This window comes from Taudactylus pleione, unplaced genomic scaffold (genome assembly GCF_031769625.1).
Source record: "Taudactylus pleione unplaced genomic scaffold, aTauple2 ptg002854l, whole genome shotgun sequence".
In the NCBI taxonomy this organism is placed as follows: domain Eukaryota; kingdom Metazoa; phylum Chordata; class Amphibia; order Anura; family Myobatrachidae; genus Taudactylus; species Taudactylus pleione.
The window spans coordinates 39,394-65,089 of NW_028287226.1; the positions used below are offsets into that span (position 1 = coordinate 39,394).

Sequence of the window (25,696 nt, forward strand, 5' to 3'; positions counted from 1 at the left end):
AGAGAACACCACCTCCAGCTAATATCATCTGTACAAATCTGCCGTACATCACAGCAACCATGGGGCAATGATCACGCTGCCATTAGAGGACTGGCCGCCCGGAACAGCGAGAGAACACCACCTCCAGCTAATATCATCTGTACAAATCTGCCGTACATCACATCAACCATGGGGCAATGATCACTCTGCCATCAGAGGACTGGCCGCCCGGCACAGAGAACACCGGCTCCAGCTAATATCATCTGTACAAATCTGCTGTACATCACATCAACCATGGGGCAATGATCATGCTGCCATTAGAGGACTGGCCGCCCGGCACAGCGAGAGAACACCACCTCCAGCTAATATCATCTGTACAAATCTGCCGTACATCACAGCAACCATGGGGCAATGATCACGCTGCCATCAGAGGACTGGCTGCCCGGCACAGAGTACACCGGCTCCAGCTAATATCATCTGTACAAATCTGCCGTACATCACATCAACCATGGGGCAATGATCACGCTGCCATCAGAGGACTGGCCGCCCGGCACAGAGAGAACACCGGCTCCAGCTAATATCATCTGTACAAATCTGCCGTACATCACATCAACCATGGGGCAATGATCACGCTGCCATTAGAGGACTGGCCGCCCGGAACAGCGAGAGAACACCACCTCCAGCTAATATCATCTGTACAAATCTGCCGTACATCACATCAACCATGGGGCAATGATCACTCTGCCATCAGAGGACTGGCCGCCCGGCACAGAGAACACCGGCTCCAGCTAATATCATCTGTACAAATCTGCTGTACATCACATCAACCATGGGGCAATGATCACGCTGCCATCAGAGGACTGGCCGCCCGGCACAGCGAGAGAACACCACCTCCAGCTAATATCATCTGTACAAATCTGCCGTACATCACATCAACCATGGGGCAATGATCACGCTGCCATCAGAGGACTGGCCGTCCGGTACAGAGAACACCGGCTCCAGCTAATATCATCTGTATCAGTAAGAAGTCTCCTTTATGGAAGGACCTGGTCTCACTAGGACAAGTGGGAAATAAGAACTTGGCTTTGTTGGTAATGTGTAATTAGCTTTGTATCTTGTTCACCATATACTGCGGACACATCATAAATCAGCGACCAGCCCAGGCATGAACCAGTCACTCAGCGCCACGTGTGCCGCACACACAGACCCGGCAGCGTCAGGGCACTCGGTTACTGGTTTCCTGTAGGAAGCAGAGGTTGGCACGGGCTGAATATAACGTACAGCGATCTACAGCTTAGTGATCAGGGGTATATACTCTCCTAGACATTAAATATGGCGCAAGGCTCGCTGATCACCAGTCACTGAGCTATGGCGAGCACACAGGAAAGACTACATGTAACCGTACTGTCATTCTCCGGGTACAGAAGCTTCTTCAGCGATAACATCTCTTCATGCAGCCCGTTCAGTACAAAGCCCAAATATTCCTCCGCGTCCTCCTGGCGGCCCTGTAAGAAAAACTGCACAGCGTTACACATACATTATATAGTCAGCGTGTAATATAACTGCACAGCGTTACACATACATTATATAGTCAGTGTGTAATATAACTGCACAGCGTTACACATACATTATATAGTCAGCGTGTAATATAACTGCACAGCGTTACACATACATTATATAGTCAGCGTGTAATATAACTGCACAGCGTTACACATACATTATATAGTCAGTGTGTATTATAACTGCACAGCGTTACACATACATTATATAGTCAGCGTGTAATATAACTGCACAGCGTTACACATACATTATATAGTCAGTGTGTATTATAACTGCACAGCGTTACACATACATTATATAGTCAGCGTGTAATATAACTGCACAGCGTTACACATACATTATATAGTCAGTGTGTAATATAACTGCACAGCGTTACACATACATTATATAGTCAGTGTGTAATATAACTGCACAGCGTTACACATACATTATATAGTCAGTGTGTAATATAACTGCACAGCGTTACACATACATTATATAGTCAGTGTGTAATATAACTGCACAGCGTTACACATACATTATATAGTCAGTGTGTAATATAACTGCACAGCGTTACACATACATTATATAGTCAGTGTGTAATATAACTGCACAGCGTTACACATACATTATATAGTCAGCGTGTAATATAACTGCACAGCGTTACACATACATTATATAGTCAGCGTGTAATATAACTGCACAGCGTTACACATACATTATATAGTCAGCGTGTAATATAACTGCACAGCGTTACACATACATTATATAGTCAGCGTGTAATATAACTGCACAGCGTTACACATACATTATATAGTCAGTGTGTAATATAACTGCACAGCGTTACACATACATTATATAGTCAGTGTGTAATATAACTGCACAGCGTTACACATACATTATATAGTCAGTGTGTAATATAACAGTACAGCGTTACACATACATTATATAGTCAGTGTGTAATATAACAGTACAGCGTTACACATACATTATATAGTCTGTGTAATATAACAGCACAGCGTTACACATACATTATATAGTCAGCGTGTAATATAACTGCACAGCGTTACACATACATTATATAGTCAGCGTGTATTATAACTGCACAGCGTTACACATACATTATATAGTCAGTGTGTAATATAACTGCACAGCGTTACACATACATTATATAGTCAGCGTGTAATATAACTGCACAGCGTTACACATACATTATATAGTCAGTGTGTAATATAACTGCACAGCGTTACACATACATTATATAGTCAGCGTGTAAGAAAAACTGCACAGCGTTACACATACATTATATAGTCAGTGTGTAATATAACTGCACAGCGTTACACATACATTATATAGTCAGTGTGTAATATAACTGCACAGCGTTACACATACATTATATAGTCAGTGTGTAATATAACTGCACAGCGTTACACATACATTATATAGTCAGTGTGTAATATAACTGCACAGCGTTACACATACATTATATAGTCAGTGTGTAATATAACTGCACAGCGTTACACATACATTATATAGTCAGTGTGTAATGTAACAGCACAGCGTTACACATACATTATATAGTCAGTGTGTAATATAACTGCACAGCGTTACACATACATTATATAGTCAGTGTGTAATATAACTGCACAGCGTTACACATACATTATATAGTCAGTGTGTAATATAACAGTACAGCGTTACACATACATTATATAGTCAGTGTGTAATATAACTGCACAGCGTTACACATACATTATATAGTCAGTGTGTAATATAACAGCACAGCGTTACACATACATTATATAGTCAGTGTGTAATATAACTGCACAGCGTTACACATACATTATATAGTCAGTGTGTAATATAACTGCACAGCGTTACACATACATTATATAGACAGTGTGTAATATAACTGCACAGCGTTACACATACATTATATAGTCAGTGTGTAATATAACAGTACAGCATTACACATACATTATATAGTCAGTGTGTAATATAACAGTACAGCTTTACAGGGATCCGGTCAAAATGCCGGCAGACGGGATGTCACTATTCCGACGCCGGCATCCCGAAGGTAAGCATGCGGGTTAGCCTTAGGCCAGGGATATGGGGGGGGGGTGTAGATTATGTTTAGGCACCACCGGGAAGGGTTTGGCTACCCATGTCAGGATTTGAAACATCGGGATGCCGCTGTCCGTCTTCTGACCGCCGGCATCCTGTCCGCCAGAAAATCATACTAATTCCACGTTACACATACAATGTACAGCCAGTGTGTAATATCAGGCACACAATATATACAGTCATGTAATATTTAGAACAGCCAACACAATAGATACAGTTGTGCAGAGTTTAGTGACAATTATAACTGTCTACAACCTACTGAGGTGTAACCAGCGTCTCTACCATCACCAAACGCTTTACTGAGCCCTCATTAGCGTATTAATATCTCAGGTGTAAGAGACTAGAGCAGCCGTGTTACTGGGACACTCCGACAAGTGAGCGCAGGGCACGGGCAGCGCCAGTACACTCCCATGTATGACATACTGCATTACTGCCCTATATCCTGTACACTCCCATGTCTGATATACTGCATTACTGCCCTATGTCCTGTACACTCCCATGTCTAACATACTGCATTACTGCCCTATATCCTGTACACTCCCATGTATGACATACTGCATTACTGCCCTATATCCTGTACACTCCCATGTCTGATATACTGCATTACTGCCCTATATCCTGTACACTCCCATGTCTAACATACTGCATGACTGCCCTATATCCTGTACACTCCCATGTATGACATACTGCATTACTGCCCTATATCCTGTACACTCCCATGTCTGATATACTGCATTACTGCCCTATATCCTGTACACTCCCATGTCTGATATACTGCATTACTGCCCTATATCCTGTACTCTCCCATGTCTGATATACTGCATTACTGCCCTATATCCTGTACACTCCCATGTCTAACATACTGCATTACTGCCCTATATCCTGTACACTCCCATGTCTGATATACTGCATTACTGCCCTATGTCCTGTACACTCACATGTATGACATACTGCATTACTGCCCTATATCCTGTACACTCACATGTATGACATACTGCATTACTGCCCTATATCCTGTACACTCACATGTATGACATACTGCATTACTGCCCTATGTTCTGTACTCTCCCATGTCTGATATACTGCATTACTGCCCTATATCCTGTACACTCCCATGTCTGATATACTGCATTACTGCCCTATATCCTGTACTCTCCCATGTCTAACATACTGCATTACTGCCCTATATTCTGTACTCTCCCATGTCTGATATACTGCATTACTGCCCTATATCCTGTACTCTCCCATGTCTGATATACTGCATTACTGCCCTATATCCTGTACTCTCCCATGTCTAACATACTGCATTACTGCCCTATATCCTGTACTCTCCCATGTCTAACATACTGCATTACTGCCCTATATCCTGTACTCTCCCATGTCTAACATACTGCATTACTGCCCTATATCCTGTACTCTCCCATGTCTGATATACTGCATTACTGCCCTATATCCTGTACACTCCCATGTCTGATATACTGCATTACTGCCCTATATCCTGTACACTCACATGTATGACATACTGCATTACTGCCCTATATCCTGTACACTCACATGTATGACATACTGCATTACTGCCCTATATCCTGTACACTCACATGTATGACATACTGCATTACTGCCCTATGTTCTGTACTCTCCCATGTCTGATATACTGCATTACTGCCCTATATCCTGTACACTCCCATGTCTGATATACTGCATTACTGCCCTATATTCTGTACTCTCCCATGTCTAACATACTGCATTACTGCCCTATATCCTGTACTCTCCCATGTCTGATATACTGCATTACTGCCCTATATCCTGTACTCTCCCATGTCTGATATACTGCATTACTGCCCTATATCCTGTACTCTCCCATGTCTAACATACTGCATTACTGCCCTATATCCTGTACTCTCCCATGTCTGATATACTGCATTACTGCCCTATATCCTGTACACTCCCATGTCTGATATACTGCATTACTGCCCTATATCCTGTACACTCCCATGTATGACATACTGCATTACTGCCCTATATCCTGTACACTCACATGTATGACATACTGCATTACTGCCCTATGTCCTGTACACTCACATGTATGACATACTGCATTACTGCCCTATGTTCTGTACTCTCCCATGTCTGATATACTGCATTACTGCCCTATATCCTGTACACTCCCATGTCTGATAACAAGAGATATGGTAAGAACTTACCTTTGTTATCTCTGTTTCTACGAAGTCCATAGGGTCCACAGGGTTGACCTTGGGGGTTATAGCTGGAACAGGATCCATGGGCACCACACAGTTAAGCTTTTAGCTCCCAGGATGCACTTGGGTCCTCCTCTATACCCCGCCCCCGAGCCACAGGCACCCCAGTTGGTAAGCAGCCTAGGCCGGAGGAGAATATGGAACAGAGAGAAGGAAGACTGGAACACACAAGAAACCATACTCACAGCAATAGGAGACGGAAAACCGGTGACCAGCCACACAGCCCATTTGAAGCCAGGTGCGTCAGGGCGGGCGCCCTGTGGACCCTATGGACTTCGTAGAAACAGAGATAACAAAGGTAAGTTCTTACCATATCTCTTGTTTTCTACTTCAGGGTCCATAGGGGGTCCACAGGGTTGACCTTGGGGATGTCCCAAAGCAGTACAACTAAGGGCGGGGACGCTCCTGTGCTGAAAGGAGTACCCGGCGCCCAAAGGATGCATCCTGAGAGGCAAAGGTGTCAAACGCATAGAACCTCAAAAACGTCTGAATTGAAGACCAAGTGGCCGCCCTACACAGCTGAACAGCAGAAGCGCCACGTCTAGCAGCCCAAGAGGGACCCACAGAACGAGTGGAATGAGCCTTAACAGAGGCTGGCACAGGTAAGCCCTCCTGTGCATAAGCCTCACAAATAACGGAACGAAGCCAACGGGCTAACGTTTGTTTGTTGGCAGGCCAACCCCTCTTGTGAAAACCAAAGAGGATAAACAAGGAATCAGACTTCCTAACCGAAGCCGTCCGGTCTACATAAATTCTAAGCGCCCGGACCACATCTAAGGAAGTCTCACCAGCTGAAAGATCAGGGGACTGAAAAGCTGGCACAACAAGTTCCTGATTAATATGGAACTTCGAGACCACTTTGGGCAAAAACTCAGGACGAGTGCGGAGCACCGCTCTGTCCTGGTGAAAGATTAGGAAAGGAGGGCGACAGGAAAGCGCCCCCAATTCAGACACCCTCCTGGCCGAAGCAATTGCCAGGAGAAAAACCGTCTTAAATGTCAGCCACTTGAGCTCCACCGCCTCAAGAGGCTCAAACGGAGGACCCTGCAGGACCCGTAGCACCACCGCCAAGTCCCAAGGAGCCACCGGAGGCACAAAGGGAGGCTGGATCCTGATAACACCTTGGAAAAAGGTGTGAACGTCTGGTAGTATTGCAATCCGCCGTTGAAACCACACGGACAAGGCGGACACATGAACCTTCAGAGATGCAATCCTGACTGAAGAAATTCCAAGATCCTAGAAACTCGGAACACCTGAGGATCATAAAGTCTGGACTCACACCACTGAAAGTAAGTGTGCCACACTCTGTGATAAATCCGTGCTGAAGCAGGCTTGCGTGCCCTGAGCATCGTACCAATAACCGAACTGGAGAAGCCCCGAGACCTCAAGACGGCTGTCTCAAGAGCCACGCCGTCAAAGACAGCCGACCCAGATCCGGGTAAAGGCAGGGCCCCTGAGACAACAGGTCCCGACGTTGAGGAAGAAGGTACGGAACGTCGATGGAGAGGCTCCTCAGATCGGAGTACCAAGGACGTCTGGGCCAGGCCGGAGCTACCAGCACGAGCATGCCGCCGTCCTGCTTGAATTTCCGCAGAACCCGAGGAAGCAGGGATATCGGAGGAAACAGATACGCCAGGTGAAACGTCCATGTCAGCGACAGCGCGTCCACCAGACTTGCACCTGCGTCTCTTGTCCTTGACCCGTAAACGGGCAACTTGTGATTGTGACGGGAGGCCATCAAGTCCAGCTCCGGCAGTCCCCACCTGTCCACGAGTAGCTGAAACACCTCTGGGTGAAGCGACCATTCCCCGGGATGCACGTCGTGACGGCTGAGGAAGTCCGCCTCCCAATTGAGGACTCCGGGGATGAAGACCGCCGAGATCACTGGAATGTGACCCTCCGCCCAAGACAGGATACGAGACACCTCCGACATCGCTGCCTGACTGCGAGTTCCGCCTTGGTGATTGATATACGCCACCGTGGTGGCGTTGTCGGACTGCACCTGTACCGCCCTTCCGTGAAGAGCGGGGCCGGACGACTGCAGGGCCTTGTATACTGCCCGCAGTTCCAGGATGTTGATGGGGAGAAGTGCTTCTTCCGCTGACCAACGACCCTGAAGCGACAAAGAGCCGGTCACTGCCCCCCAACCCCGGAGACTGGCATCCGTCGTGAGCAGGACCCAGTCCGGGACCCAAAATGGGCGCCCCTCGACCAGATGAGCTGTCTGAAGCCACCAAGCCAAAGATAGCCGAACGTCCGGAGACAACACCAGCACCTGAGAGCGGATCCGGTGAGGTAACCCGTTCCATTCTGATAGAATCAGCCCCTGCAGGGGCCGGGAATGGAACTGGGCAAATTCCACCATGTCGAATGTCGACACCATGGACCCCAGAACTCTCATAGCCGAATGGACCGACAGGCGGCAACGGCTCAGGCAACTGCGTATCCGCAGCTGTAGTGAGGCGACCTTCTCCGGAGTCAGGAAGATCCTTTGCTGACGCGAATCCAGCAGGGCTCCCAAATGAACCATCCGCTGTGATGGAATCAGGGAGGACTTTTTCCAATTTATCAACCACCCGTGTGCTTGCAGGCAAGCGATCGTCAGGTGGAGATGTTGAAGCAGTACCTCCGGGGAGCTCGCCAGCAACAGGAGGTCGTCCAGGTACGGCAGCAGCCGTACATTCTGGTTCCGAAGATGTGCGGCCATGACCGCCATAATCTTCGTGAACACCCTCGGTGCCGTGGAGAGACCAAAGGGTAGCGCCCGGAACTGATAGTGGTGTTGAAGGATAGCGAACCTCAGATACCGCTGGTGTGAAGATGCTATCGGAACATGGAGGTAGGCGTCCTGGATGTCCAGGGACACCATGTAATCCCCCGGTTCCATCGCCAGAATGATGGAACGTAACGTTTCCATCCTGAACTTGGGAACTCTGAGGAATTTGTTCAGAGACTTCAAGTTGAGGATAGGGCGATGAGAACCATTGGGTTTCTGCACCAGAAACAGAGACGAATAATACCCCGTCCCTCGTTGTGATAGAGGAACGGGAACAATGACCCCTGCTTTCAGCAAGGACTCTATAGCCTCCTGAACCTGTAACGCCTTGGTCTTGTCCTGAGAAGGACTTGTGCAGAAAAACTGGTGGGGTGGTCTGTGCCGAAAAGACAGGGCGTACCCCTGGGAGACCACTTCTCGAACCCAGGCATCCGTGGTGGTATTGTGCCAGCACTGGGCAAATAGAAGAAGTCGGCCTCCCACTCTGAGGTCCCCCAGAGGGAGGCCCGTCCCATCAGGCCGCAGGTTTATCTTCCTGCTTGGAAGAAGGGCGCCGAGCACTCCAGGCTTGCTTCTTGGGTTTAGAGGCCGTCTTACTCGCAGACTGTCTCGGGAAGGACTGACCTTTCGCCTTACCCTGAACCCGAAAGGAACGAAAAGCCGAACTCCGAACCTTAGCAGGCAGTGCCGCCGAAGGGAGGAAGGCCGACTTGGATTTAGCCAGGGTGTCCACTATTTTGTCCAAGTCCGGACCAAATAGTAATTCCCCATTGAAAGGTAAGGCCTCCAGACCTTTCTTTGAATCAGAGTCCGCTCTCCAGGACCGCAACCATAAGGATCGGCGGGCAGACACCGCTGCAGCCGATACCCGCGAGGTCAGCAGACTAGCATCTAAAGAAGCTTCTCCAATGTAAGAAGCGGCGTCCCTCATTTGTCCCAACAACGCCCGCTGGACATCCGGAGCGTCGTCCGGGAAGGTATCTTCCAATGCATTGGCCCACCCCTCAATGGCCTTGGCCACCCAGGAAATGGCCATGGACGGTCGGGCCACCGCCCCGGAGAGGGAGTAAATAGACTTTAAGCAAGTCTCAACTTTCCTGTCCGTGGGATCCTTCAGCGAGGATATCGACGGTAATGGTAAGGTGGCGCCCCGAGTTAAACGGGTGACATGGGAATCCACCGCCGGTGGAGTTTCCCATTTTTTACAATGTGCCTCAGGGAAGGGGTAATTAGAAGCCAACCGCTTCTGAGGAAGGAATCTCTTACTGGGCGCCTGCCAAGCTACCGCCATATGATCCGTCAACTGATCAGACAGGGGAAACACCGCAGAAGCCACCTTAGTTTTTTTGAAACTAGGAAACTTCGACCTAGGAACCGGTGCCTCATCCTCTATAAGAAGAATAGCTCGCACCGCCCTAACTAGTGCTCGCACATTAATGGACGACTTGGTATCCATTTCCTGGACCGAGGCGTCCGAGTCAGTGTCATCAGGGACCTCCCCATCATCTGAGGAACCCTCTGAGTCCGATACCTGAGCAGCCCGTGCCATGAGTGGGCGTTTAGAAATCCTAGAAGGCATGTCAGTCTGCAACATTGACTGAAAAGCCGAGGAAGCGGCCGCCAAATTTTGCACGGAGTTGGAGAGCACATCCACCCATGGTGGAGGCGTCGCCATAGGGGCCTGAAAAGGTACCACAGGCTGCTGCGGCACAGGGGAAGCCTGTATATACATAGGCAACCCCCCAAAGGGACCAACTGATTGAGACCCAGGAGGACTCCGCAATAACTGCGGGACACCCGGGGAATGGGGGATGGTCGGCTGGGGCACCGCCCTAGTAGGGAGAGCAGTCGGGACCGACAGACGGTCCGCAATAGACACCAGCACTTGAGAAAACATCGCCCACGGTGGTTCCTGCGCCAGAGAAGGTCTGGATGGGCCAGGAGCCACCTGGCATCGACTACACAGGCCATCCTGTGACAAATCCTCCCTATCTACTCCTGCAGAACAGCGTCCGCAGGAGGCCAACACCGGAGCCACTGAGCGCTCAACCTCCTCGTCTGACATGACAGAATATATTATATATCTGGCACCAGGGTAGAAGTAAAACGCACTCACCGGTGTGCTGAACAACAGCCCACAATATGGTACTGAGTAGCACACAACTGTATGTGACGGACCTCACAAATACGTGATCTATATAAGTGAGGTCAGTAGAAACGCCCCTCCCCCACACACCTGCAGGGCTTGTAGGAGAAGTAAAGGGATAGGTATAAGCTGACAGTAAGCGGAAAATAAGCACAGACAGGCAGCACTAGCAAAAAGTCACATACCATGCAGGAAGATATACTCACTGCACCTTTACACTACAATCAACCTGCCCAGATTCAGTGTCTGGGAGGGCTATAGTGCTGTGTACGCTGTCCTTAATCAGGGGAGAGGTACACAGGGGGACCGGTCCGCGTGCTCCCTGAGATCTGCGCTGCCACTGGGAAAATGGCCGCTGGAGACCTCAGAGGAGGAGTGGCCGAGGAATCTGCAGCTCAGCGACGCCAGACTGCGTGCTGAAAGGCGCGCTGAGCTGAGGGGAGGAGCCGCTGACAGGGAAGGCTTCCTCCCCTGGCTGGCCATTAACCCCAGGGATGCTGGCTTCCCGCTTGCCGGTTATCCCTGGTGGTCTAGTGGTCCCACGGGTTATGGGGGGGGCCCGCCGCCACTGCCAGCAGCCTCCGGTCTGTCCCCCGGACCGGAGGCTAAAGGACTGCATTTAAGGCATTCCGCGCGCCGCCGCTAGCCAGCGACGCGCGGCTTACCTGAATCCCCGGCGACTCCGGCAGCAGTCCTGGGAGGTAGACAGAGTCCGGCTAGTACGGACTCTGCCCTCCCGCCGCGATCCCCAGATCAGTACTGGCGTCGCGGCGCCAGTCGGGGATCAGAGCGGCAGCGTGGGCGTCTGTACAGACAGCCCTTCGCTGCCGTCTGTAGTAAAAATAGATTAAAAATAAATAAAATTTAACTTAAAATAAAAGCTTTTGGGGGCTGCTCCTGCAGCCCCCCTGCGCGGTGACCGACTCCGGCCGGGCACCAGCTTACACTGGGGTGCCTGTGGCTCGGGGGCGGGGTATAGAGGAGGACCCAAGTGCATCCTGGGAGCTAAAAGCTTAACTGTGTGGTGCCCATGGATCCTGTTCCAGCTATAACCCCCAAGGTCAACCCTGTGGACCCCCTATGGACCCTGAAGTAGAAATACTGCATTACTGCCCTATATCCTGTACTCTCCCATGTCTAACATACTGCATTACTGCCCTATATCCTGTACTCTCCCATGTCTGATATACTGCATTACTGCCCTATATCCTGTACTCTCCCATGTCTGATATACTGCATTACTGCCCTATATCCTGTACTCTCCCATGTCTGATATACTGCATTACTGCCCTATATCCTGTACACTCCCATGTCTGATATACTGCATTACTGCCCTATATCCTGTACACTCCCATGTCTGACATACTGCATTACTGCCCTATATCCTGTACACTCACATGTATGACATACTGCATTACTGCCCTATATCCTGTACTCTCCCATGTCTGATATACTGCATTACTGCCCTATGTTCTGTACTCTCCCATGTCTGATATACTGCATTACTGCCCTATATCCTGTACTCTCCCATGTCTGACATACTGCATTACTGCCCTATGTCCTGTACACTCCCATGTCTGACATACTGCATTACTGCCCTATATCCTGTACACTCACATGTATGACATACTGCATTACTGCCCTATGTTCTGTACTCTCCCATCTGATATACTGCATTACTGCCCTATATCCTGTACTCTCCCATGTCTGACATACTGCATTACTGCCCTATATCCTGTACTCTCCCATGTCTGACATACTGCATTACTGCCCTATATCCTGTACACTCCCATGTCTGACATACTGCATTACTGCCCTATATCCTGTACACTCACATGTATGACATACTGCATTACTGCCCTATGTTCTGTACTCTCCCATGTCTGATATACTGCATTACTGCCCTATATCCTGTACTCTCCCATGTCTGACATACTGCATTACTGCCCTATATCCTGTACACTCCCATGTCTGACATACTGCATTACTGCCCTATATCCTGTACACTCACATGTATGACATACTGCATTACTGCCCTATGTCCAGTACACGCCCATGTCTGATATACTGCATTACTGCCCTATGTTCTGTACACTCCCATGTCTGACATACTGCATTACTGCCCTATATCTTGTACACTCCCATGTCTGACATACTGCATTATTGCCCTATATCCTGTACACTCACATGTATGACATACTGCATTACTGCCCTATGTTCTGTACTCTCCCATGTCTGATATACTGCATTACTGCCCTATATCCTGTACTCTCCCATGTCTGACATACTGCATTACTGCCCTATATCCTGTACACTCCCATGTCTGACATACTGCATTACTGCCCTATGTCCTGTACACTCCCATGTCTGACATACTGCATTACTGCCCTATGTTCTGTACTCTCCCATGTCTGACATACTGCATTACTGCCCTATGTCCTGTACACTCCCATGTCTGATATACTGCATTACTGCCCTATGTCCTGTACACTCCCATGTCTGATATACTGCATTACTGCCCTATGACCTGTACACTCCCATGTCTGATATACTGCATTACTGCCCTATATCCTGTACACTCCCATGTCTGATTTACTGCATTACTGCCCTATGTCCCGTACTCTCCCATGTCTGATATACTGCATTACTGCCCTATGTCCTGTACTCTCCCATGTCTGACATACTGCATTACTGCGCTATATCCTGTACTCTCCCATGTCTGATATACTGCATTACTGCCCTATGTCCTGTACTCTCCCATGTCTGACATACTGCATTACTGCCCTATGTCCTGTACTCTCCCATGTCTGACATACTGCATTACTGCGCTATATCCTGTACGCTCCCATGTCTGATATACTGCATTACTGCCCTATATCTTGTACACTCCCATTTCTAACAAACTGCATTACTGTCCTATATCCTGTACACTCCCATGTCTGATATACTGCATTACTGCCCTATATCCTGTACACTCCCATGTCTGACATACTGCACCATGACATTGCTGTAACAGTCACTGGCCGATATTACAATGTAGCGCAGGACAGAGAGTACTCCCCACACTGTATGGGGAGATGCCGCCTCTGCTAGCGTATTACCTTCTCTGATAGAGTTGACTTGGAGACGGTCAGCAAACGGTAGATGTACGTAGGTTCAAAAGCTGTCCCGGGCCGGATGTCTCGCACGAGCTTGTCACCGGGGACTGCCAAGGAATCGCAGGACACTGAGGTTAGTGACAGAAAGGGACTGGTTACTACTATCCTCATGGGTCTCATTCTACAACCAATCACATTCGCCCTGTCATCTCACAGACATGCGTTCCTGCTCTACGGCTAATATGAACGCAATAATCTCCATTATGTACTTTGCATCATATAACATTGCGCCATAATAAAGCAGATGGGTCGCAGACCCTAGGGAACATGGTGTCCATCAGCGCTCATGGCACACCCCCCATTCTCCGAGGCATGGCGCTGTATGGCAGAATAAGCCGGCATGACGCCAGCAGCACAGATACGCTGTAATACCCAGGAACATAGCGCTGTATGGCGTATATATGGGCAGAATAAGCCGGCATGATGCCAGAGGCACAGATACGCTGTAATACACAGGAACATGGCGCTGTATGGCGTATATATGGGCAGAATAAGCCGGCATGATGCCAGCAGCACAGATACGCTGTAATACACAGGAACATGGCGCTGTATGGCGTATATATGGGCAGAATAAGCCGGCATGATGCCAGCAGCGCAGATACGCTGTAATACCCAGGAACATGGCGCTGTATGGCGTATATATGGGCAGAATAAGCCGGCATGATGCCAGCAGCACAGATACGCTGTAATACACAGGAACATGGCGCTGTATGGCGTATATATGGGCAGAATAATCCGGCATGACGCCAGCAGCAGATACGCTGTAATACACAGGAACATGGCGCTGTATGGCGTATATATGGGCAGAATAAGCCGGCATGATGCCAGCAGCACAGATACGCTGTAATACACAGGAACATGGCGCTGTGTGGCGTATATATGGGCAGAATAAGCCGGCATGATGCCAGCAGCACAGATACGCTGTAATACACAGGAACATGGCGCTGTATGGCGTATATATGGGCAGAATAAGCCGGCATGATGCCAGCAGCACAGATACGCTGTAATACACAGGAACATGGCGCTGTATGGCGTATATATGGGCAGAATAAGCCGGCATGACGCCAGCAGCACATATACGCTGTAATACACAGGAACATAGCGCTGTATGGCGTATATATGGGCAGAATAAGCCGGCATGATGCCAGCAGCACAGATACGCTGTAATACACAGGAACATGGCGCTGTATGGAGTATATATGGGCAGAATAATCAGGCATGACGCCAGCAGCAGATACGCTGTAATACACAGGAACATGGCGCTGTATGGCGTATATATGGGCAGAATAAGCCGGCATGATGCCAGCAGCACAGATACGCTGTAATACACAGGAACATGGCGCTGTATGGCGTATATATGGGCAGAATAAGCCGGCATGATGCCAGCAGCACAAATACGCTGTAATACACAGGAACATGGCACTGTATGGCGTATATATGGGCAGAATAAGCCGGCATGATGCCAGCAGCACAAATACGCTGTAATACACAGGAACATGGCGCTGTATGGCGTATATATGGGCAGAATAAGCCGGCATGATGCCAGCAGCGCAGAAACGCTGTAATACACAGGAACATGGCGCTGTATGGCGTATATATGGGCAGAATAAGCCGGCATGATGCCAGAGGCACATATATGCTGTAAAACAGAGGAACATGGCGCTGTATGGCGTATATATGGGCAGAATAAGCCGGCATGATGCCAGCAGCACAGATACGCTGTAATACACAGGAACATGGCGCTGTATGGCGTATATATGGGCAGAATATGCCGGCATGATGCCAGCAGCACAAATACGCTGTAATACACAGGAACATGGCACTGTATGGCGTATATATGGGCAGAATAAGCCGGCATGATGCCAGCAGCACAGATACGCTGTAATACACAGGAACATGGCGCTGTATGGAGTATATATGGGCAGAATAATCCGGCATGACGCCAGCAGCAGATATGCTGTAATACACAGGAACATGGCGCTGTATGGCGTATATATGGGCAGAATAAGCCGGCATGATGCCAGAGGCACATATACGCTGTAAAACACAGGAACATGGCGCTGTATGGCGTATATATGGGCAGAATAAGCCGGCATGACGCCAGAGGCACATATACGCTGTAAAACACAGGAACATGGCGCTGTATGGCGTATATATGGGCAGAATAAGCCGGCATGACGCCAGCAGCACAGATACGCTGTAATACACAGGAACATGGCGCTGTATGGCGTATATATGGGCAGAATAAGCCGGCATGATGCCAGCAGCGCAGATACGCTGTAATACACAGGAACATGGCGCTGTATGGAGTATATATGGGCAGAATAATCCGGCATGACGCCAGCAGCAGATATGCTGTAATACAGAGGAACATGGCGCTGTATGGCGTATATATGGGCAGAATAAGCCGGCATGATGCCAGCAGCACAGATACGCTGTAATACACAGGAACATGGCGCTGTATGGCGTATATATGGGCAGAATAAGCCGGCATGATGCCAGCAGCACAGATACGCTGTAATACACAGGAACATGGCGCTGTATGGCGTATATATGGGCAGAATAAGCCGGCATGATGCCAGCAGCACAGATACGCTGTAATACACAGGACCATGGCGCTGTATGGCGTATATATGGGCAGAATAAGACGGCATGATGCCAGCAGCACAGATACGCTGTAATACACAGGAACATGGCGCTGTATGGCGTATATATGGGCAGAATAAGCCGGCATGATGCCAGCAGCACAGATACGCTGTAATACACAGGACCATGGCGCTGTATGGCGTATATATTGGCAGAATAAGCCGGCATGATGCCAGCAGCACAGATACGCTGTAATACACAGTAACATGGCGCTGTATGGCGCATATATGGGCAGAATAAGACGGCATGATGCCAGCAGCACAGATACGCTGTAATACACAGGAACATGGCGCTGTATGGCGTATATATGGGCAGAATAAGCCGGCATGATGCCAGCAGCACAGATACGCTGTAATACACAGGACCATGGCGCTGTATGGCGTATATATTGGCAGAATAAGCCGGCATGATGCCAGCAGCACAGATACGCTGTAATACACAGTAACATGGCGCTGTATGGCGTATATATGGGCAGAATAAGACGGCATGATGCCAGCAGCACAGATACGCTGTAATACACAGGAACATGGCACTGTATGGCGTATATATGGGCAGAATAAGCCGGCATGATGCCAGCAGCACAGATACGCTGTAAAATACAGGAACATGGCGCTGTATGGCGTATATATGGGCAGAATAAGCCGGCATGATGCCAGCAGCACAGATACGCTGTAATACACAGGAACATGGCGCTGTATGGCGTATATATGGGCAGAATAAGCCGGCATGATGCCAGCAGCACAGATACGCTGTAATACACAGGACCATGGCGCTGTATGGCGTATATATGGGCAGAATAAGCCGGCATGATGCCAGCAGCACAGATACGCTGTAAAACACAGTAACATGGCGCTGTATGGCGTATATATGGGCAGAATAAGCCGGCATGATGCCAGCAGCACAGATACGCTGTAATACCCAGGAACATGGCGCTGTATGGCGTATATATGGGCAGAATAAGCCGGCATGATGCCAGCAGCACAGATACGCTGTAATACCCAGGAACATGGCGCTGTATGGCGTATATATGGGCAGAATAAGCCGGCATGATGCCAGCAGCACAGATACGCTGTAATACACAGGACCATGGCACTGTATGGCGTATATATTGGCAGAATAAGCCGGCATGATGCCAGCAGCACAGATACGCTGTAATACCCAGGAACAGACATATTAGACTGATGAGCGGTAATATGAGCTGTATCAGAGTGTTGGCTACACGTGGTGATGAAATACCCTATGGGGAACGCAGCGTTACACAACAGAATATAACGTATCAGCGCGCACACATACCCTGCTTCGCTTTCGGCAGAACCGGCATGTTTGTGAACTCATTCATCAGTCGTACACTGAAATAAAACACAAATCCCACATTATGTTTTCAGGCTTTTCTGTAAGATAATTAGTGTTTATTAATCCCAGGAATATAAACCCAAAAATCAGCAGTCAGTGTACCCATATTATACCGATGTGGTCACCAAGGGACGGGACACAGAGTGGAAATAGTACTTACAAGCTGTCAATCATAGGCGTTGATGTACATGGTCTCTGCAGCTTGGTGTAGATTGGAATGCACTTCATAAGGTGATACATAGGAGGACACGCCACCAGAGCTTGTAGGGTCTGCAGCACAGGCTAAGGAGAACGCAATGACCGGGAGAATCTCACAGCCGCCTATAGACCATAGCAGGAGGGGATCTCACAGCCGCCTATAGACCATAGCAGGAGGGGATCTCACAGCCGCCTATAGACCATAGCAGGAGGGGATCTCACAGCCGCCTATAGACCATAGCAGGAGGGGATCTCACAGCCGCCTATAGACCATAGCAGGAGGGGATCTCACAGCCGCCTATAGACCATAGCAGGAGGGGATCTCACAGCCGCCTATAGACCATAGCAGGAGGGGATCTCACAGCCGCCTATAGACCATAGCAGGAGGGGATCTCACAGCCGCCTATAGACCATAGCAGGAGGGGATCTCACAGCCGCCTATAGACCATAGCAGGAGGGGATCTCACAGCCGCCTATAGACCATAGCAGGAGGGGATCTCACAGCCGCTTATAGACCCATAGCAGGAGGGGATCTCACAGCCACTTATAGACCATAGCAGGAGGGGATCTCACAGCCGCCTATAGACCATAGCAGGAGGGGATCTCACAGCCACTTATAGACCATAGCAGGAGGGGATCTCACAGCCACTTATAGACCATAGCAGGAGGGGATCTCACAGCCGCCTATAGACCATAGCAGGAGGGGATCTCACTGCCGCCTATAGACCATAGCAGGAGGGGATCTCACAGCCGCCTATAGACCATAGCAGGAGGGGATCTCACTGCCACCTATAGACCATAGCAGGAGGGGATCTCACTGCCGCCTATAGACCATAGCAGGAGGGGATCTCACAGCCGCCTATAGACCATAGCTGGAGGGGATCTCACTGCCGCTTATAGACCATAGCAGGAGGGGATCTCACTGCCGCCTATAGACCATAGCAGGAGGGGATCTCACTGCCGCCTATAGACCATAGCAGGACTGGATCTCACTGCCGCTTATATAGACCATAGCAGGAGGGGATCTCACAGCCGCTTATAGACCATAGCAGGAGGGGATCTCACAGCCGCCTATAGACCATAGCAGGACTGGATCTCACTGCCGCTTATATAGACCATAGCAGGAGGGGATCTCACAGCCGCTTATAGACCATAGCAGGAGGGGATCTCACAGCCGCTTATAGACCATAGCAGGAGGGGATCTCACTGCCGCTTATAGACCATAGCAGGAGGGGATATCACAGCCGCTATAAACCATATTGGGGGGTAAATATCACAGCCATTATAAACCATAATGGGGGGTAGATATGACAGCCATTATAAACCATAATGGGGGCGTAGATATCACAGCCGATATAAACCATACTGGGGGGTAGATATCACAGAAGCCCCCCCCCCCCCAAAGTTTGTGGCATTATAAGTCCCAGCAAACCCCCACGGGAGGGCCAGCAGCCAGCACTAAGGATACAGCATTGATATAACACCAGTTTCCTTTGTTGACGAGTCCTCTGGGCTGTAATGAGACGGGTTTATGGACAAGCTTCACACCCTCCAGCAACTCTGTGAACGATATGAAAAGTATAAACCTTAGCACAGACCCCATATTATACTATAGGGATAACAGCAAGTAAATGACCTAGTACAGATCACACACACACACACACACACACACACACACAGGCACCACTATCCCAGCCCCCGTAATAAGCTACATACAGCAGTACACTATCCCAGCCCCTGTAATAAGCTACATACAGCAGTACACTATCCCAGCCCCCGTAATAAGCTACATACAGCAGTACACTATCCCAGCCCCCGTAATAAGCTACATACAACAGTACATTATCCCAGCCCCTGTAATAAGCTCCATACAGCAGTACACTATGCCAGCCCCTGTAATAAGCTCCATACAGCAGTACACTATCCCAGCCCCTGTAATAAGCTACATACAGCAGTACACTATCCCAGCCCCCTGTAATAAGCTACATACAGCAGTACACTATCCCAGCCCCCGTAATCAGCTACATACAGCAGTACACAATCCCAGCCCCTGTAATAAGCTACATACAGCAGTACACTATCCCAGCCCCCGTAATCAGCTACATACAGCAGTACACTATCCCAGCCCCCGTAATCAGCTACATACAGCAGTACACTATCCCAGCCCCCTGTAATAAGCTACATACAGCAGTACACTATCCCAGCCCCCGTAATCAGCTACATACAGCAGTACACTATCCCAGCCCCTGTAATCAGCTACATACAGCAGTACACTATCCCAGCCCCCGTAATCAGCTACATACAGCAGTACACTATCCCAGCCCCCGTAATCAGCTACATACAGCAGTACACTATCCCAGCCCCCGTAATAAGCTACATACAGCAGTACACTATCCCAGCCCCCGTAATAAGCTACATACAGCAGTACACTATCCCAGCCCCCGTAATAAGCTACATACAGCAGTACACTATCCCAGCCCCCGTAATCAGCTACATACAGCAGTACACTATCCCAGCCCCCGTAATCAGCTACATACAGCAGTACACTATCCCAGCCCCCGTAATCAGCTACATACAGCAGTACACTATCCCAGCCCCCTGTAATAAGCTACATACAGCAGTACACTATCCCAGCCCCCGTAATCAGCTACATACAGCAGTACACTATCCCAGCCCCCGTAATAAGCTACATACAGCAGTACACTATCCCAGCCCCCGTAATAAGCTACATACAGCAGTACACTATCCCAGCCCCCGTAATAAGCTACATACAGCAGTACACTATCCCAGCCCCCGTAATCAGCTACATACAGCAGTACACTATCCCAGCCCCCGTAATAAGCTACATACAGCAGTACACTATCCCAGCCCCTGTAATAAGCTACATACAGCAGTACACTATCCCAGCCCCTGTAATAAGCTACATACAGCAGTACACTATCCCAGCCCCCGTAATAAGCTACATACAGCAGTACACAATCCCAGCCCCTGTAATAAGCTACATACAGCAGTACACTATCCCAGCCCCCGTAATCAGCTACATACAGCAGTACACAATCCCAGCCCCTGTAATAAGCTACATACAACAGTACATTATCCCAGCCCCTGTAATAAGCTACATACAGCAGTACACTATCCCAGCCCCCGTAATAAGCTACATACAGCAGTACACAATCCCAGCCCCTGTAATAAGCTACATACAGCAGTACACTATCCCAGCCCCCGTAATCAGCTACATACAGCAGTACACAATCCCAGCCCCTGTAATAAGCTACATACAACAGTACATTATCCCAGCCCCTGTAATAAGCTCCATACAGCAGTACACTATCCCAGCCCCTGTAATAAGCTACATACAGCAGTACACTATCCCAGCCCCTGTAATAAGCTACATACAACAGTACATTATCCCAGCCCCTGTAATAAGCTACATACAGCAGTACACTATCCCAGCCCCCGTAATAAGCTACATACAGCAGTACACTATCCCAGCCCCCGTAATCAGCTACATACAGCAGTACACTATGCCAGCCCCTGTAATAAGCTCCATACAGCAGTACACTATCCCAGCCCCTGTAATAAGCTACATACAGCAGTACACTATCCCAGCCCCCGTAATAAGCTACATACAGCAGTACACTATCCCAGCCCCCGTAATCAGCTACATACAGCAGTACACTATCCCAGCCCCCGTAATAAGCTACATACAGCAGTACACTATCCCAGCCCCTGTAATAAGCTACATACAGCAGTACACTATCCCAGCCCCTGTAATAAGCTACATACAGCAGTACACTATCCCAGCCCCCGTAATCAGCTACATACAGCAGTACACAATCCCAGCCCCTGTAATAAGCTACATACAACAGTACATTATCCCAGCCCCTGTAATAAGCTCCATACAGCAGTACACTATCCCAGCCCCTGTAATAAGCTACATATAGCAGTACACTATCCCAGCCCCTGTAATAAGCTACATACAGCAGTACACTATCCCAGCCCCTGTAATCAGCTACATACAGCAGTAGTACAGTACCTGCCAGCACCTTTATCGGTCTATAGTATGAGAGCTGGCTGTGACGGACAGTGACCAGTATATCCATATACATGGCTTTATGAGCTTGATGCTATATACATCAGTAACCCAATATCTGATAGCAGTGCACAATGGGGAGGACACCCCAACACCGTTCCCCCGATCATTACCCCAATCACAGCTACAGCTCACACACACATAGGACAATGCAAGATTACACTATAGTGGGCGAAGACGATCCCAGGGGCACTGTAGGGCGCTGCCCACATATGCAGAACCTCGGACGGGTGATCCTGCCCTCTGGTGTCCTGAGGTTTAAACACTCTATTTTTTTTGCTTTTTAACACCCACATGCGACTCGTTAAAAACCCTGCTGTATCTTCATGGCTCCGTGCGTGTAATACCCGGTCATGTATGTATATGCTCATGCTGATGTGTTTACAATGTAATAAAGCTGTGTAATAACCAAGGTCACGCAAACAAGTGCCTGGTAAGAGGAACTCATGACGGACAACACATAGAAACACTATACATGTTAAGCAATATATTTAGAAAAAATTGCAAAAGGGTGTTTACAGGTCACACACACATCACGGTACACGTGTTATAGCGCAGCTAACCTGCAGGTCACACACACATCACGGTACACGTGTTATAGCCCAGCTAACCTGCAGGTCACACACACACACATCACGGTACACGTGTTATAGCGCAGCTAACCTGCAGGTCACACACACATCACGGTACACGTGTTATAGCGCAGCTAACCTGCAGGTCACACACACATCACGGTACACGTGTTATAGCGCAGCTAACCTGCAGGTCACACACACATCACGGTACACGTGTTATAGCGCAGCTAACCTGCAGGTCTCACACACATCACGGTACACGTGTTATAGCGCAGCTAACCTGCAGGTCACACACACATCACGGTACACGTGTTATAGCGCAGCTAACCTGCAGGTCACACACACACATCACGGTACACGTGTTATAGCGCAGCTAACCTGCAGGTCACACACACATCACGGTACACGTGTTATAGCGCAGCTAACCTGCAGGTCACACACACATCACGGTACATGTGTTATAGCGCAGCTAACCTGCAGGTCACACACACATCACGGTACACGTGTTATAGCCCAGCTAACCTGCAGGTCACACACACACACATCACGGTACATGTGTTATAGCGCAGCTAACCTGCAGGTCACACACACATCACGGTACACGTGTTATAGCGCAGCTAACCTGCAGGTCACACACACATCACGGTACATGTGTTATAGCGCAGCTAACCTGCAGGTCACACACACATCACGGTACACGTGTTATAGCGCAGCTAACCTGCAGGTCACACACACATCACGGTACACGTGTTATAGCGCAGCTAACCTGCAGGTCTCACACACATCACGGTACACGTGTTATAGCGCAGCTAACCTGCAGGTCACACACACATCACGGTACACGTGTTATAGCGCAGCTAACCTGCAGGTCACACACACACATCACGGTACACGTGTTATAGCGCAGCTAACCTGCAGGTCACACACACATCACGGTACACGTGTTATAGCGCAGCTAACCTGCAGGTCACACACACATCACGGTACACGTGTTATAGCGCAGCTAACCTGCAGGTCACACACACACATCACGGTACACGTGTTATAGCGCAGCTAACCTGCAGGTCACACACACATCACGGTACATGTGTTATAGCGCAGCTAACCTGCAGGTCACACACACATCACGGTACACGTGTTATAGCGCAGCTAACCTGCAGGTCACACACACACATCACGGTACACGTGTTATAGCGCAGCTAACCTGCAGGTCACACACACATCACGGTACATGTGTTATAGCGCAGCTAACCTGCAGGTCACACACACACATCACGGTACACGTGGTATAGCCCAGCTAACCTGCAGGTCACACACACACACACATCACGGTACATGTGTTATAGCGCAGCTAACCTGCAGGTCACACACACATCACGGTACACGTGTTATAGCGCAGCTAACCTGCAGGTCACACACACATCACGGTACATGTGTTATAGCGCAGCTAACCTGCAGGTCACACACACATCACGGTACACGTGTTATAGCGCAGCTAACCTGCAGGTCACACACACATCACGGTACACGTGTTATAGCGCAGCTAACCTGCAGGTCACACACACATCACGGTACATGTGTTATAGCGCAGCTAACCTGCAGGTCACACACACATCACGGTAGACGTGTTATAGCGCAGCTAACCTGCAGGTCACACACACATCACGGTACACGTGTTATAGCGCAGCTAACCTGCAGGTCTCACACACAGATCACGGTACACGTGTTATGTTATGGCATTGCACAAAACCTTACTGCGTACACTATGCGCCATCTAGTGGCCATGTTTTTTCTCAAAATAAAGGGGACAAGATAAATGTGTTATTTAATCTACACTTATGGCGTCCCCACACATTACACAGCGCTGTAGTTGCTGTTTGGGAATACGAAAGTCCAGGGCAGGTGCCCATGTAACTGTGCTTTAGTACAGAAATTAATCTACCCCACAGACCCTCCTGCAATCCCCCAGATGCTGCAAGTGATGATCCCGGCTGAGGACAAGGCGCCATTACTAGGTGCGCAGACCTGGGGCTCATCCTTCAGGAAGATATATGCCCATATTCAATTTCAGGCGAAAAGTCCGGATCCGTGATACTTTTTCGCCAATGACGTCATTTTCGCCTGTTTGGCTTTTACCCCGTAATCAATTTGGAAGACTTTCCGCCTAGGCAGAAAGACAACGCAATGTACTAGGCGGAAAAGTTTCGCCTATGAATGGCAGGCGGTAAAAAGGGCAGAATTGGGGTTTTGGGGTGCAACGTTGCGGGAACCCCTGTGCAGCCTTCAGACAGTCCCCCAAAGGTAATCTGTCAAATCTTTAGAAAAACACTTAAGGATACCCCAAAAAATCACTTTGAATTTGGGGGCAAAAAAAAATAAAAGTTGGGGTACAAAGCTAAAAACTAGTGAATTAGACTCTGGGGGGGTCCCCAAGTATGCCCCAAGTGTTTTTTTCATTGCAGGTGCTTGCGGCAGGTGGATTTTACGATTTTTTCACTTTAGCAACTTTTAAATATGCTGACCCCCATTTTCAAGTACCCCAAATTTATTTCTGGAAAAAATACTCCTGAATACTATTCTGCACCACGTATAGAAAAACGCTATTTAGCAGCTATTGAGCCTGTTTAAAAACACCAAATACCTTCAGCGAGCCAAATCGGGGGGTACCATAGTGAACCTCCATGTCAGAGCATCTTTTCGGGGGTGTCAGGCTGATATCCCCAAATCTGACAGTACTTTCCGCCTGTTCAAGTTTCGCCGGGTCCCGTTTTCACGTACTTTCAAATTGAATACGGGGTAAAGCGGCAGCGGCGCGCGATACTTTTCCGCCTACAAAACAGGCAAAGTAGGC

The 25,696-nt window shown here is 48.9% G+C and overlaps 1 protein-coding gene across 6 annotated transcripts in view; it reads right to left on the minus strand.

Moving 5' to 3' along the window:
* USP10 (ubiquitin specific peptidase 10) overlaps positions 1-25,696 on the minus strand; it is a 99,592-nt gene that overhangs the window by 24,174 nt on the left and 49,722 nt on the right. For 2 of the 6 annotated variants that reach the window (XM_088466339.1, XM_088466337.1), the window contains 5 exons: positions 19,646-19,737; positions 18,140-18,249; positions 17,920-17,975; positions 13,924-14,048; positions 1,385-1,496 (listed from right to left, as the gene is read on the minus strand). In XM_088466339.1, the coding sequence (XP_088322465.1) occupies positions 1,385-1,496; positions 13,924-14,048; positions 17,920-17,975; positions 18,140-18,249; positions 19,646-19,737 (495 nt within the window). The remainder of the gene's footprint in view (positions 1-1,384; positions 1,497-13,923; positions 14,049-17,919; positions 17,976-18,139; positions 18,250-19,645; positions 19,738-25,696) is intronic. The other 4 variants (XM_088466338.1, XM_088466336.1, XM_088466340.1 and 1 more) reach the window with 3 other exon arrangements.